The sequence below is a fragment of the Lynx canadensis genome, chromosome C2, assembly GCF_007474595.2.
Source record: "Lynx canadensis isolate LIC74 chromosome C2, mLynCan4.pri.v2, whole genome shotgun sequence".
Classification (NCBI taxonomy): Eukaryota; Metazoa; Chordata; class Mammalia; order Carnivora; family Felidae; genus Lynx; species Lynx canadensis.
The window spans coordinates 25,170,122-25,186,148 of record NC_044311.2 but is presented as its reverse complement, the minus strand read 5'-3'; the positions used below and the strand labels follow the sequence as shown (position 1 = coordinate 25,186,148).

The following is a 16,027-nucleotide window of genomic DNA, read 5'->3' as shown; positions in this document are numbered from 1 at the left end:
CTTCAGAGAAGCCAAAGCTGAGATGATTCTCCAAAAATGCAGGATGATATAACCATGATCAAAAATGTCTCCATAGGCTGGAAGAATGGGCAGAAATTAATAGGATGAGATGAACTGGGAGTCGGTTCAATAACAGATTGAATACACAGGGAGCGGATGGGGAGAACTGACTATGTGCCACCTTACATGATGCAATCTGTCATGGCTGCCCCAAAGTTGATCCAACCACCTGCTGGATGAGCAGAAGCCCAAGTCCAGCTGTCAGAGGACCAAGTGCTCACAGGTGGCAGGCTCCTCTCCAGCTTGCTCACGGCCCCCTGATCCCAGCCACCGAGCACATCAGGCTGAGTCCCACAGGCTCCCAGACCTGCGTAGGTCAGTTAGACCCACTGTCATCACTATGTGTCTTCATTTACATTATTTAAACTGATGGTAAAGGCAAAAGAAGTTGTTTCTGGGAAAACTAAGTAGAATGCTTTGAAGAGATTTGACAAAGTGCAATTGCCTAAAAATAACAACTGTGGCTGACTTAGAAGTGGTGGGGGCTGGAAAAGAGTAAGAAAAAAATCATGAAATCAAGGATTCGGCAGTGAGATCCCTTTCCTAGACTTTCAAGACACTGCCCCAGGACACTGGTGATAGCAACACCTTGGGTGTGGTTTACACAAGAAAGGTGAAGTGAAATTCCAATCAGCAGACCTCAAACTCTAAAAGATGGGCAAATGGATGCATATTTATATATTTTACATTAAAATAAAATGTGTGGGGGTATGAATATGATTTTCTTTGGTTCTTTTTAATTGGCTTTTCAGTTAACTCTCTAACCACCATACCAACTGCATCAGCTAAAAGAGTTTTTACTGTTATCGCATGGTCAGTTCTGGCAGCAAATTTCACAAGGGGAGCTGATGAACGGGAAGGCTCATTCCAAGGAGAGGGGTGAAGACAGAGAAGGCTCTAAGGCCTCAAGGGCACCCGATGGTGTCCATAAGCAGTGATGGGCTCCCAGGCTGAAGGACATGCAACCTCAGAATGAAAAAAGAGGGTCCCTGTCTCTCTGTCTTTCATCCATATGACCTATTCATCTCTGTAGTTTCCCCCTTTCTTTCCAAGAAGGACCCTTTCTGCTCACACTCTAAATTGTAAACTCAAAGAAAGTAAACAAAATACCCATGACAGATGCTGGGCGGACGGGCTTTCATACTACTCAAAACTGCCACAGGTTTCCAACTGAGAAACACGCAATGCGTTTGGCTCCACACTTTTCCCTTGCCCAACCTCTGCTGTGCTTTCAGAGCAAGAGCAAGGCAACCGGGAGAGGATCTTTCTAGCCGATGACACCAGGGGACCAATAAAAGAAAGTACTATTTCCCTACGATATGCCAAGAGCTACACTCACAACTTTCGAATATATCATTTTTTTAAATTCTCAACTTTGAGAGGCTGACAGTGTTCCCACTCATACAGCTGAAAGACGGAAAAACAAAGAGGGGGTACACTCACTCGGCTGGGAATAAGACAGGCAGGATGCATTCCCATACCAGACTCCAGAATCTACCTTCTCTTTCCAACACGCTGCGGTGTTTGCAGAGCTGTGAAGAGTTAGGTAGGTTTTCTCATGAAAGCGTCTACGTGTGCACGTGCACATGGGGACAGGGAAGCCTGGAAGATGTGGCTCGACTGGAATGGCACGTGTGTACTGCGAGCTGAGGATACTAATGTGCGCAGGGGGCAGAAAAGGAACAGGGCAGTCCCAACTGTGAGCAAAGAGAACAAGCTGGTCGGCAGTGTTTTGTGGCCAGAGCCCAGGAGTTTATGGGCTGGCCTGGAAGGAGAGAGGTTGCCAGAAAGGCAGGGTCAACCACAAGCCAAGAGGGATCTGCCCAGGACTTGAACAGGAAAGACCCTTCCCAGAGGTCAAAAGGGTGAAGAGAGGAAGCAGGTGGGTCTCAAGGGTGAAAGGTGAGGCTGCTGGACAAAGGCCCACACACCTGGAGGGGCCAGCAGAAGGGGGGCCGTCAGTGGGGGGAGGGGGGACTTCTGACACAGCCTCTTCAAAGAGCTGAGCTGTGGGCTCTGCCCTGGACTGGACACTGCTGGGCCATGCTGGGACACAGTGTATCCATGTGGTTCTGCTAAGGCAGGGATTCCCAAAGTGGGCTTGAAAAGGAACCTCTGTGAGGAGGGCCTGGATACCTGTGTGTTTAAAAGCTCTTGAGGGATTCACGCTTCATTCTGAGAAGTGTATGTGTACCTAACGCTGAACCAAAAGGCCTGCAACCCGATTCAGGAAGCATTTACGGGAAGCCTTAGAGAACAAAGATGAACGTGCCCACGTCGAGAAACTCGCAGTAAGGAAGGTAAGTGGATAAAGAAATCATAGTGATCATAATAGGAGCTGACAGACTTATGCACAGAGAATTACGGAAACACAAAGGAAGAGTCTTTCACTCTGAAGGAGTCTGAAGGGCTTCCTGAAGGAGGCGGCCTATGAGCTGACCTAAAGTCTGCCAATACAGCCGCAAAGAGGAAGAGAAACCCATATGCCCAGGGGTACAGTCTGTCCAGAAGAGATCTCCCCTCCTTTAGTCCTCAAGAGATGGCATTCAGAAGCTGACGCTGCTAAAATGGACGGGGGTCTGTTTCCACTGTGGGGAATTTGGGAATGCTCCAAAGGCACCAGAGAAAAGAGCGAGACTGAAGACTTGTGCGGGGGGAGAACTGGCTGAACACCTACATCAAAACCATTAATTCACTTGTCACTATCAGGAAAATTAAGAAAATGTGTTTCTGCCCAACTGGATGCCAGCCACACCTGCCTATCATAATGTCAACATGTGATGGAATAAAGGCCTATCTAGTGATGTGCTGGTAAATGCTTACAACTGGCTCTCTGAGCCGCGGTGGGGGTGGGAGGGTGGAATCCTAATTTCTAGGCTTTGCCAGTTTTCATGGTGCGGTACTTCCACAAACACAATTTCAAGCTACTAATGACTGAATCCGTCACTGAATACAGAGTTGGAAAGAGAGGCACAGAACCGGCTTCGCAAGCTGGTGCACACCACTGGGCCCACTGTGGGTCTTAAAACCCTATGCCATTTCCCAGGATCTCTGGAGAAAAGCCACAGCATTCCTGAAGTGTGTGTGTGTGCGTGTGTGTGTGTGTGTGTGTGTGTGTGCGTGCGCGTGTGCACGTGTGTGTGTCCGTGCGGGAGAGAAGGGGACGAGGGACAATGACGACATGACCCAACACTAATAACACCAAATAGATTAATGCACAAAAATAGGAGGTCAAGAGAAAAAAGTTCAAACATCTGAGAAAGAAATAAAATTAACAAATCAACCTAATGGAAACCAATCTGCACAGCCAGGAAAGCTTTCTGAATAAATGTTCATCTTTCCTGATCTAACCTCTTAACCCATAAAATTGACCTCTTCTAATTAAAAAGACAATCGTGTCCTTATTTTAGTTTGTAACCTTAACTTCCTCCCACAAACATTTTAGATAGGATGCATTCACTCCAGTTACCCATCAAGGTCACAGTTAATTTCAAAGGCTGAAGAAAGACAAGCCACTGGGGTACTTTTCCTATCACAACTTTCATCAACTAACACACAACCACAGACATCTGGTGAGAGTGGCATCTATCCTGTTCTTTTAGACACTGGCTCTTGAAACCGTGAATCAGGATCTCCCTTGTGAAAAAGGATTGCTGAGGCCCATCCCCAGAGTTTCTAATTCAGTCCATCCGGGGTGGGGTCCAACAATCTGCATTTATAGTAACTTCCCAGGTGACACCAATGCTGCTGGTCCTAGGACCACACTTTGAGACTTTGGATCAAAGCCATCAAACCACCTTTCTTGAGAAAACCGCGGTGCCCTCCCTTAACAGCCATTTTAATGTGCTGATGGCAAGAGATGTTGCATACGTCCCGTGACCCGTCAATCACTTCCATACATGCACCTGTTTTTGGTGCAGCCACATGTGGCTTGCTGTGAAAACTAAGTGTGACAGAGCAAACAGAGTTACTGAGTGTTAAAGCCTGTGGGCTGTTTTAATAGGGTCCTTAAGATCCTCAGTTGGCACCCTTGTTATTTCATCTTTCATCTGACCACATGAGGTGGGCTGGATGAACAGCATGGCCCCATCTTAAATTCAGGATGTTCAGGGACCCGAGGCGGGGTGTGTGTGTGTGTGTGTGGGGGAAACATGAGACCAAGGTCAGGCAGGGGGAGCTGGCAGAGCCTGATGGCAAACCAGGTCATGACCCGATTCCTTACTTTCCTTTAGGGCTCCTGGCCCCTCATCTAACTGGGCCCTGGATGCTGTGTTTTTGGAATTCCAATTTCTGATTGATTAGTACAGTTTTCCATTGTACTCTGTCCCCTTCCTGGCAAGCAGTTACTGCACATCACTGCCCAGATGCAGGCATGCCCGCTCAGAACTGCTGCCAGCGTAGAGGACAGGGGACAGACCGCTGGGGTGCCCACCGCCCTCCAGCAACTAGGTGAGGGCGTCGCCTGCCATCAGGCTGCAGAGGGCACAGCCAGAGGGCACAAAGACGTGGCAAGCACCCACTGTCTGGTGGGTGCCGGCACCCCGTGCCCCTCACAAAGAGCTGAACCCACATCTGTCTTACTCTGGCACAGAGAGCCCGGTTTGGCAAGGCCCCTCCGAGCAATGCTAACCGTGTGTTTTTCCAGGGCCTCCTCAAGAAATCCTTTCAGAAATCAGTCCCGCATGTTTAAACAGCTTGCCCGTTTACACCCAAGATGCTGGATGGACAAGAGATGAGTCTGAGAAGCCCACCCTTCTACAGTGCCCTCAAAGTACACACCGGCGAATCTCAGAAAGAAATCAGGTCTTCGAATGTCCCAGTGGGACGTGGCTGAAGGAATTACTCTGCCCACAGCAGTTTGGTGGCTTCAAGGGTCAACATCTCTCAAGGACATCCTTCAGCATTTATTGCGTAACCTTGGGCCAGGGACCTAACCTCAGTTTCCTCATCTGTGAAATAGGGGCAGTCATGTACTTGCCTCATGGGCTTTTTGTCAAAGATTGAGTGTGTATGCACCAATTTCTTCCAAGGATACTTGGCAGAGGGAGGCATAAGGTCTAACGCCAACAATCATGTTGCTCTCATTCTGGGGGACACAGACTGTATGTTGGCCTCACGTATGTCACTTGGAGTTTCCAGTGATATGCAAGTGAATGAAAGAAGAACCTCTTTCCACCCAATGGTCCAGCACGCACACTATTTTTCCTACAGAAAGGGAGAGTGGGGCCCATGCCCCAACTGGAGGGCACAGAAGCATTTGAAAGGGGCCTTGTAGGTCTACCCAGGTCAAACTGCCTTTCAGAGGAAAGCCACAGCAGACACGGTCAGACCCAGCAAGCGGATAAAACAATCATTGTCCAAACAAAGGAAGCACCACTGCCAATCTCACACTTACTTCCAGGACTGTCCATTGTTCGACAACAATAGCATCATAGCCCTGCATGGTTTTGCTATCTTCTGTGGAAACAGCTTCAAAGATGAATACTCCATCTGTCAGGCTGTGTAAGGAATCTGTGGAAAAAGAAAAGAGGCGGGGGGAGTTCTGTAAACCGTCTGTGGCAGAAGCCTTACAAGCAGCAAAAATTTTCACTGCATTCATTAATAATCCCAATCAGAACATCTTTTCAGCATGTTAATTAAAGAAGGCACACACAGCCATAGAGTCTAGCCCCATCAGAATGAATGAGACTAATTTACCTCGCAGTTCTGAATAATATCCTTGATTTTATGAGCCCAAATTTCATTGTTAGCAATCACCATTTGATTTCACGCGTTTACCTTCTTTTTCACGCTCCAACGTCAGGATGCACTGGGGAGAACTTATTCAGGGTAAAACACAGTCATTTAGAGACAGTTTTTAGAAGAAAACTATATTTAGGTGGAAGGTTTTTTTAAGGGGGGGATAGATATAACACAGCAGATCTTAGTTTGTCGGATGCACTCTAGATGCGCTGATTCTTGGAAGTTCTCATGATGTGGACAGCTGTACAGACGACGCTTTAGCTCTTGTCAAGAGGCAGAATTTGAGGGAAAGGGGAATTCTCCCAAATGATTTACCACTGAAAATGTTTCCTTGGGCATTGCTCTGGTCAGTGTGCCAGGTTCTGAGTTCTATATGATTCAATAAACGTACGTTAAACATGTAACAGGATTCAAGAAGGATTCATTGTCTTAGGCAGTGACAGTATAAAGAAAATTACAACAGAGTCCCCGCCACAGCAGAAGACATTAAGGGAGGTGTTTTCTGCCGCTCCTCCTTTTTTTAATATGGCTTTTAAATGCCCTAAATTCATTTAGAGAAGAGATTGTGGGAAAGAGGACTAGACAGAGAAGCAGGTGGTTTGGATCCGTGCTCTATCATGAAAAGTGACGTGACCCCTTTCAGGGACTTGGTCTTTCATCTGTGACACAGGAATGTGTACACAGAATCACTTCTGGTGCCTAGATTCTAATCTACAAATCAGTCACACCATTAGGTACTGAATTGTGTCCTCCCCCCATCCAAATTCATACGTGAAGCATGAACTTCCAAAGTGACAGTATTTGGAGGTAGGGCCTTTAGGGGATTAACTAAGGTTAAATGAGGTCATAAGGGTGGGTCCTAATCTGGTAAGACTGATGTCCTTACCAGGAAAACACCAGAGGGACCCCCCTCCCCTCTCCCGTGCACAGAGGCAATGCCAGATGAAGAAGAGAGAAGGTGGCTGTCTGCAGGTTAGGAAAAGAGGCCTCAAGCAGAAACTGAATTTGCCAGCACCTTAACCACGGACGACATCTAGCCTCCTCAACTCTGAGAAAATAAATGTCTATTATTTAAGCTATCCAGCCTGTGGTATTTTGTTATGGCAATTCACATTAAAACTATCTTTAGTGATATACTATTTTTATTTTAGAAGGATAATTCACATAATAATATGATTTTTTTTTTTAACAGAAAGGGAGATAAATTCAGAAAGTCCTTTGTATTACATTGGAGTTCAGGAACTGTCAGCATTTTCCAGAAGCCACAAAGAAAAAGACGGACAGATGTAAACACTTAACAAATATTTAGCTTCTGTCTTCCACTAGACCTCATAAAGACAATTGAAAGGCCATTAAATGAGAAAATTGTTTGCAACAACAAAAATAAATAAATAAATGGCTAAGCTTAACATTCTTTATACGTGTATAAAAAGCTTATGGTGGTTAAGGGAATTTTAACTGTACAATCTTTTAGGAGAGCAATTTCACAAGGTCTAAAGAGCCTGAAACAAAAAAGTCCATCTTCTTTGACCCAGAAATTCTACCTCGTTCAGTCTATTCTAAGGAAATAACCACTAAAGCCATCAAATATTTATCTACCAGCATGACTTATAAATTCCTTAAAAACATAAACAATCTAAATGCTCAACGATTCAAATATTCAACCATAGAAAAGTAGTCGAATAAGTTAGGAGACTTCCATATAATTAAATACTATGTGGCTACAAAAAAATCATGGGAATGTAATGATTCAGAAACATTCCTTAGAGACAATGTTATAAAGAAGAAAAAAAAAAAACAGGATACAAGCCTGTGGTATGAGCTGTATGTGAATTTTTTTTATGTTAAGAAGGGTTAGACAAACTTTAAGGAAATACATAAAATCTAGCAGCACTTATGATTGGTGGGATTAGGTATAATTTGAATTTCTTCTTATCCTTTTCTACAAGATTAATGCAAGAGTTAACACAAGCATCATACAAACAGACAACACAGATGAAAATGAATTTTCTTTTTCTCTCCTCTACATGGCTCTTGAAGACAAAGCTAGAATCAAAAAGTTTTAGGAACTATGGGGAGAAAATGTGAGTAAATATAAACAGAAAGTACCTTCCTTAGAGTAGTCTAAAAAATGGAAGGTAAAACCTCGGAAGAGTGAGCACTGTGTTCCTGGAAGCATTTAAGCTTATACTGAAAACACTTCTAGCTGCTCACTCATTCATTCCAATGCCTACCTAGCATCTATTTTGTGCCAGGTACTCCTGTGGTCATCGGAGATCTTTCAGGCAGCAAGACATATGAAGTCTCTGCCCCATGGAGCTTACCTTGCAGTGTGGGGAGGGAGACAGTGACATAATGTTAGAGGTGATAACTGCTATAGAAATATCAAGTGGGCTAAGGGGAGAGAGTGCAGGTGGAGGCAGTGGTTGGGTATTTTTCAAAATGGGTCTCCTCATTTTGAGTAGAGATATGTACTTAACCATGCAAGGAAGGCTTTTGGATCTTCAGGGTTTGAGAGTTAGGTAGAGGATACACAGCTGGAGTAGGGATGCACAGTGAATGAGGGGTAGCCAAGGACCACAAGAGCAGTGGAATCAGGAGAGAAGAAAGTCAAGACTAAGATGATGGGTGGGACGACCAGCCAACTAGGTGCTTATCCATGTGACTTGTTTGGCCAATGGGATATTAGCAGGTATGATGCAACAAGGGCTTGGCAAGCCCTTGTGGTTAAACTTAACCTCTTCTATCTCTGCCACCACTTTGAGAGGACATGCCCCAGCTGCCCAAGAGCAGCTCAGCTTAGATCAGCTGACCCACAGACCTGAGAGTGAGCCCAGCTGAGATCAGCAGAACTGCCTCATGGAGTTGCTCCAGCCAACCCACGAATGTGTGAGAATAGTACTGTTTTTAGCCAATGACTCTGGGGTGGCTTGTTACACAGCAGTACTGTGGCAATAGCTGACTAATACAACCTAAACCTAAGAAATATGAGACTGGTGTACTTTGGTTGGCCTGGGGATATTCTTGATTATTCCAGAATGATAGAGAGGCATGACCAGCTCAATGACTCACAGCTGTGAGACTAATTCCTGGAGCACAGCAGCCTTGTCCAATACGACGAGATAATACTCCATTTTAAGTGAGATCAATCTAAGTTCATCAACACCATGCTCCAGTTTCTTATTTGTTTCCTAAACTGAGAGTGTGTTATCAAACAGCCTTAGCAAAAGTACTAAGGTTGCCTCTCTCATCTGCTCTGCTAAAAAGCTTTCCCCAAGTGTTTGTTCACTGCCCTCCTAAGAAACGTTTTACAGAGATAACCAGCGAAGAACAGGGCTTCTCTTTAAACCACATTGTAGGTATTTGGGGCCTCAGGACAAGATGAACCATAGTAAAGCTCACTTTTAAAGTTCTGAAGAACAAAGATCCAGCTGGAGCTCCTGCCACAGTAGGAATACCCTATAGAACCACTTTGAGTAAAGCTTTCCCAAGTCCTGACCTGGGGATGCTTGAGACCAGAATACATTCAATGATTCCCTCAGGATTAGACCAATACAGCACAAATCCCCACAAGACTCCTACCAAAATATGTTATCTCCAATCTCCAAAGTCTTTACGTACAAATCTCAATGGAAAATCTCCAAGACTTTAAATTGTGCCTATCATTGCTTTAAGTAATAGAGTACCCAATTTGGCATTAATATTACGATGGTATTTAGCCTGCCGACAGTACCGTGCAGTGGAGCTGAGGTCCAGAAGAAGGAATGAAACACCATAGTCCATCCAGACCATCCCAGCCACTGCCTGGCTTTCTCTGCTTCCTCCCTGGTCACAGGCCTGGGAGGAGGGCTGTGTGGTCAGTGGGGAGATGTATGGCCAGACTTGGGGTGTGAAATAGGAATAAACCAGGTCCTTATTTACCAGCTGCCTCAGCCACTGTCCGCCTTCTAGCCCCTCCGCCCACTGCTCTGCTATTCTGAATCCGGAGTGCTGATTCACCTACTTAACTACAAAGCAAGTTCGGAATGGCTGTCAAAATTTGATCATCTGTAACAGCAAAAAAGCCAATGAACCACGGAGAGCAGACAGCTGGGCTCTTAAAGAACCCCTTGTTTTGACGGCCTCGTCCACTCCGCGTCTTCTCATTACCTTCCTGGCTCAGCCTTGCTGTGATGCGCACCGAGCTGGGTATAAATAGGTCTTTCTTACAGTGAAGGCTCCCAATGTAAAAGGTTAAATCACCCTACATCTATGGAAAACACTCCATTATCACTGCATTTTTTATTAAAGTAAAGATGCTTCCCTACTGTGCACAGAGAGCTATTTGCCCCAGTACTGTATAAATATTTGATGCCAGTCTTTTGGCAAAAGGCCACCTTAACATTCCAAGCTTATGATTTTATGAAAAGGAGGTGTGAAAAGGAGATTCGCCCCATTATTCCAAAAGGGAAATTCTGGGAGGGCAACTGTTCTTTCCCTGCAGCCTCTGAGACCTAGCAAATTAAGCTTCAGGCTTATCCTTGGTGCTGTTACCCAAAGTCCAGCTGGAAATGTGCACACCATGACAAGTGGTCAACGTATGTGGTCTAATTACGCGAGATGAAAAAAGAAAATGTCACCGTTCTCCTTTTAACAACCTAGATTGGACTAAATCGTCCCCACTGAGGTAGCTGGCCTAACAGATTTCCTTGAGTCTCTGAGAGCCCCTTCTCCCCATCAGAGGCTACATGGTGCTCACAGCACCCCGTATGTGCCAGGAATGGCACGTCCCGATTGTATAACCATAACTGCACATGTGACTGCTGTCACGATGACCTATGACCCCACCATAAATGTAATCGCCGTTTAACCAATCCTGGCTAATGGTGCCATGTTGCTCCCCGATCATACCGTGCCTAATTGACTGATATTATCAGAAGAGTGAGCAGGTCTACTGCCTTCTCCTTCCTGAGCATTCACAGCTGCTGTTGGCCTGCCTTCACTCCTGCATTCTAACTTTGAAGTGGTGAGTGACCTAGAGGAGGTACAACCCATCTTCAGTTGCAGCAAGGTGAACCCGCAAGTTCGGAGCCATTTAACCAACCAGACGGGGAAGAAACGTTCTGATTGGGTGTTTGCTGGATGTGAGGCACATGCCCAGGCACAGTTCATAGTTTCTCCCTGAATCCCTCCCCCACATCTGCAAGGCTAATCATTCCCTCTTAGTAGGTGAGAAAATGGAGGTCTCAGAAGTTAAATCACGTGTCCATGTTCAAAGGGAATGCAAGGGGCAAAAGAGATCAAAAGTATGATTTGTTCGATTCCAAAGCCTGTGCCCTTTCAGTAACTAACAGGTATTTACTGAGCTAGCAGTGTGTGCTAGTGTGTGCTGGGCGCTGGGGCTCCAGCTAGTGGTGGCGATGAACATCTCAGGTTCCCAGCCTGACCACTACACCATCCTCCATGTCTGGTGTTTTGGGTGCCATCCCAGGGATGTCACAGTGAGACTGGCCTTAGGGCTTCAGTTTGGGGCCAAATCTATGCAGACGTCATGCTTTCCTAGATGGGACAAAAAACACACTTGGAAGCGGAGTAGTTGTATCTATCGACCTAAAGGAGAGTATATAGCAATGAGAAGAAATGATCTGCAACTACATGTAAAACTGTGGATGGATCTCACAAATACAACGAGTGAAAGAAGCCCAACACAAGAAGGGCGTTCATTCACATACTCCATTCATATGAAGTTTACAACTAATCTATGGTGTTTCAAGTTGGGACTATGGTCATCCCCTGGGAACCAGGGACTATGAGGGGCATGAGGGGGGCTTTGAGGGGGCTGGTACATTCTGTTTCTTGATCTGGTGCTGGTTACAGAGACGTGCTCACCTTGTGAAAATCTTCTGGGCTATATCCTCATAACGTGCATAGTTTTCTCGATATGTGCTATACTCCAATAAAAAGGTCATTTGAAGATGTGCTATGAATATAAGGGAAAATGCATCTATGGCATAAGGGAACTCTACCCCCACATTAGTAAGTGGCTCCTCTGAAACAGAGGCCATATCTGTAATCAGTAGGCCAAACATTCCCAGGCAGTGGCTGCTGGAAGCACCTGGGATTGCCTCATCTCTCTTCCTTTCCATTCTGCCTACACCTAGCTCTTCAATTCCCCGGGTTCCTGTGATACACGCCCGAATACCGGCTTTTCCCCTCATTGCCATCGGCACTACCGAGCGTCATCCAGAAACCTTCATTAGTCACCTTCTGTATACAGCACACGGTGTACAAACACTGGGATGCTAAGAAGTACAGATGCAGAACCTGACCGAGGGTTTGTAGTCTCTATGTGAATGTAGCTCTATGTGTATTCTACTTCAAACAGGTACACTTTGAACTTGTGTATTTTGCAAATATAAAGTAATTTAGGTTATGCTGGGCATCAAAAATGATGATATAAATACTGAATGTTATTTGGGTTTATATGTGGCTGGGGTATCAGGGACAGTCTCAAGGAAGACAATCTATCAAAAGGATAGGAATGGAGGAACATGTAGGTATAATGTGTCTCCTGATGAGATGCAACTTTAAAACCCAACAGCATCTAGAATGTACTGTGGTCGCAGTGCTTAATTTATCAAGGCCTTAGAACTAAATTCCAGTGTACAGGATACAGAGGCTAGAGAAATTAGGTAAATGACATCACAAGGCACCGACCACAGACAAATAATGCAGGACATTCAGCAGTGTACGAGGCTGGGTTTATTTCAAAGAGCGAGGCTTATAAAAAAGGACTCTTTTAGGTAAAACTTGAGAAGTGAGGATATGGTCACCATATGCAGTGCATAATGCTGGACTGGATTCTGGTTCAGACCATCAGACCACTTGCTGCCAAGGACATTTTTGAAACAAATGAAAACATGTTTCATTTTTTTACAATTTCTTTTGAGAGAGAGAGAGCGCGCAGGGGAGGGGCAGAGAGAGAAGGAGAAAGAGGATCCCAAGGAGGCTCCATGCTGTCAGTGCAGAGCCTAATGTGGGGCTCGAGCTCACAAACCATGAGCCAAAATCAAGAGTCAGACACTTAACTGAATGAGCCACCCAGGCACCCCCAACTGAAAACATTTGAATGTGGGATGGATAAAGATGATACTGCCAGGGGTGTAAGGACTGTGGGGCTAGGAGAGGGTGAGGGGAGGGCCAGGGGAGCAGGAGAAGGAGAGCCAGCACAGGGCCAAGGGAGGGAAAAGGGAGGTGGGAATAAGGATAGGGCAAGGGCGGAACAAACGACAAGGCCAGCCAGGGGACACAGGGAAGACCAGGGCAGGCAAGGAGAGCTGATGGTGGCAGCCGTAGCATCGATGGCCAGTGATAGCAGCAGGTACTCTGCAGGCCTGGAGGCCCTTGGTGAGAAATCAGGCTCCTGCGTGGGTCTTTAGAGGGTGGGCACCCAGCTCCACCTTGCCCTTACCTCGGACTCCTGTACCTACCCAACTCCTCACCAACGGCAGAAAGATTCCCCTCCCGGCCTCTCCCATCTGCTGGCAACACAGACTCTAGCTTTTGCCTCATCGGGTGGCGTTTCTGTGTGCCTGTCTGCCCTGCTGTCTGACCCACCCCTGGACGCAGCCACACAGGTGGCTGGCAGTCCAGGCCCTGCTACTTTCCTAAGGGTGACTCTGAAGCTCCCCTCCCTTCTCAAGGGTCACCCAAGGCCTCACTGGGAGCCTGAACCTCTTGCCAACACGGCCACCTCTTTTACCCCCTCCTCACATCCATTTTCCCTAGCCTGACCCTTCTTTCTTCCTACCGCTTTCTTGCCACTTACTAGCTGGCAACCTTGGCAATGACTTAACCACTCTGTGCCTCAGTTTCCACAGCCGTATCACAGGCATAACAATGGTATCTACTTTACTGAGTTGTGGGGATTAGATGAGTTGCTGTGTTTGAACTGCTCAGACCAGCACCAACCCATAGTAACTGCTATGAGACCATCAGCATCATTATGCTTCTCTTTTATCTGTGCCTCTGCTTGCCAGGGCCCAAGGGCACAGCCACCCCAGCTGAAGACACCTGGTCCTTCTAAGGCTTAATAAAAGGTTCCAGAGGAGGAGCTCTGGAGACTCAGCAGAAGCCCAAACTTGAGGACCGTTAAAGTCTTTCCATGTCCCCGAGGGGTAAAGGCTTGAAAACAGGAGCTGGAGTCTTAACTGAACGATTCAAGCTAAAACATCACCCTGTTTATGGGACAAAGTTCTCACGAGTTTTATGACTCTGTGGAAAATATTTCAGAGTATAAATATCCATTTAAGAATCAGGACTGGTGTTTTTCCAGGTGGCAAACAGCTTAAAGATGTGCTTCTAGCTCTGCCAGGTTTACTTGTAAGGACACTAATTATCTTATTAGAAACAGGTTCCTTTTCATAATTATGATTAGCTTGCCTTTTTTTTTTTTTTTTTTAATTCTGGGAAAAGAGCATATGTATATTTCATCCCTGCCCAACGGAAACCTTGGGCTTTTCCAGAGCAGAAACACCCTGGCCACTGAGCATTACTCCCAAGTCACATTCCCCCCACATCGAACCAGACAGGGTGAAATTGCGTTTGAAGTTTGAGTGGGTTTAAATAAATTTTGTTCTGAGAATTTTGCAGCCATCCCCGAGACTGAGACGTGCAGCTGTGGCCGAGCCGTAGACATGTCATAGGCTTGGGGCTCGGCTTCCACAGTTGCACTTGCCAGGGGAAATTTCATGTTCTGTCTTCAAGGCAGGAAGGCAGGATTTACTGCAGCTAAAGCCAAGGGAGGATATAACAGCATTTCCAACACTCAAGTCAAATCTGAAGAAAAAACTGTATGAATTCTCTGTGCTTTTGGACTCAAGGTCAGAGAATGGGGTAGGAAGAAGGAATAGGAAATTATCTTGATTGCCAAAGCCATAATGGACCAAAAGTTCACACGGCATTGTGAACTTTCAAGGTGTCCTCTCTTGGGGCTCAGCTTGCCCCAGACAGGCTGGGCAGTAGGACCAGAGAAAACTTCCCTTTTGATACCCTAATTCTCTAAAGTGGGGCTGCCTGTGTAGCTGTTACCTTCAGTGCTTTCCTGAACATTTTTAAGATGTTAGTATAACTGGGGCACCTGGGTAGCTCAGTCGGGTAATCATCTGACTGTTGATTTCAGCGCAGCGCATGATCTCACAGTTCGTGAGTTCGAGCCCCAACATTGGGCTGTCTGCTGTCAGCATAGAGCCTGCTTTGGATCCTCTGTCCCCCTCTCTCTCTGCCCCTCCCCTACTTGCTCTCTCTCTCTCTCTCAAAAATAAATAAACATGAAAAAAAAAGATGTTAGTGTAACTAACTATAGGTTTCCCAGGGTTAAGGATGTATGGCCACAGAGACCCTAAGAGAAGATAAAAAGTGTGGCTGCCACAACCCAAGATGGGTGATGGGGTGTCCTTACAGGAAGCAGTAAGTGAAGGGCTCCTCTCTGGACTCCTCTAATACCAATGAATCAATCAGGGCTGTAAATATCTGCCCCAAGTAGATGCAACTCGTGTTTTATGGTGAATCTCAAAACAGACCGTGATGTTCTCTGGCTTCTGGGACCTCTGCAAGTATGCAGGGCCTCCTCAGGGAGAGGGAGGTTGCCAACCTTGCCGCCAGAGAACTAAATGGACTCTTCATTGGTTGTATTCATGAAATGTATACTCTAGAACTGCATGATACACTACTAGCCCCTAAGCATATACAGTGATTTAAATTTAAATTAATAAAAATCAAATAAATTTTTAAATTCAGGTCCTCAGTCATCCTAGCCACATTTCAAGTGGTCAATAGCCAGGTGTGAGTCATGGCTACCATACTGGACAGCACGGATAGAGAACATTCCCATCATCACAGAAAGTTCTGCTGGATGGTGCTGCGTGACATGTATTCTTAATGAGCCAACCACCTTTCTTAGGTCATTCATCCATTCTACGAATGGTTGCGACCCCTTACACTATCCAATGCCTGCTGCTACTGTATTAACACATTAGCATTAGATATTGATATTTAGACAGGAACAAGGGACTCACATCCAAATTAAGACCCGGCTGTTCTGTACAAAGTTCTATGACTTCCAGATGATTTAAAGTATGTACATTCAGAACTAATACTGATGTCTCTAGTTCGAAAGATGTTTGCTGGCATTTCAAGGATTGAATCCAAACTCCGTTCCTGACTCTGCTAATTCTTGGAGAGAGAA

The 16,027-nt window shown here is 45.8% G+C and overlaps 1 protein-coding gene across 1 annotated transcript in view; it reads right to left on the bottom strand.

Annotated features, from left to right (window-relative positions):
• The window catches only part of RFTN1 (raftlin, lipid raft linker 1), a 207,215-nt gene that overhangs the window by 39,508 nt on the left and 151,680 nt on the right, over positions 1-16,027 (bottom strand). The window contains 1 exon segment of the mRNA XM_030328896.1: positions 5,456-5,571. Within this exon segment, the coding sequence (XP_030184756.1) occupies positions 5,456-5,571 (116 nt within the window).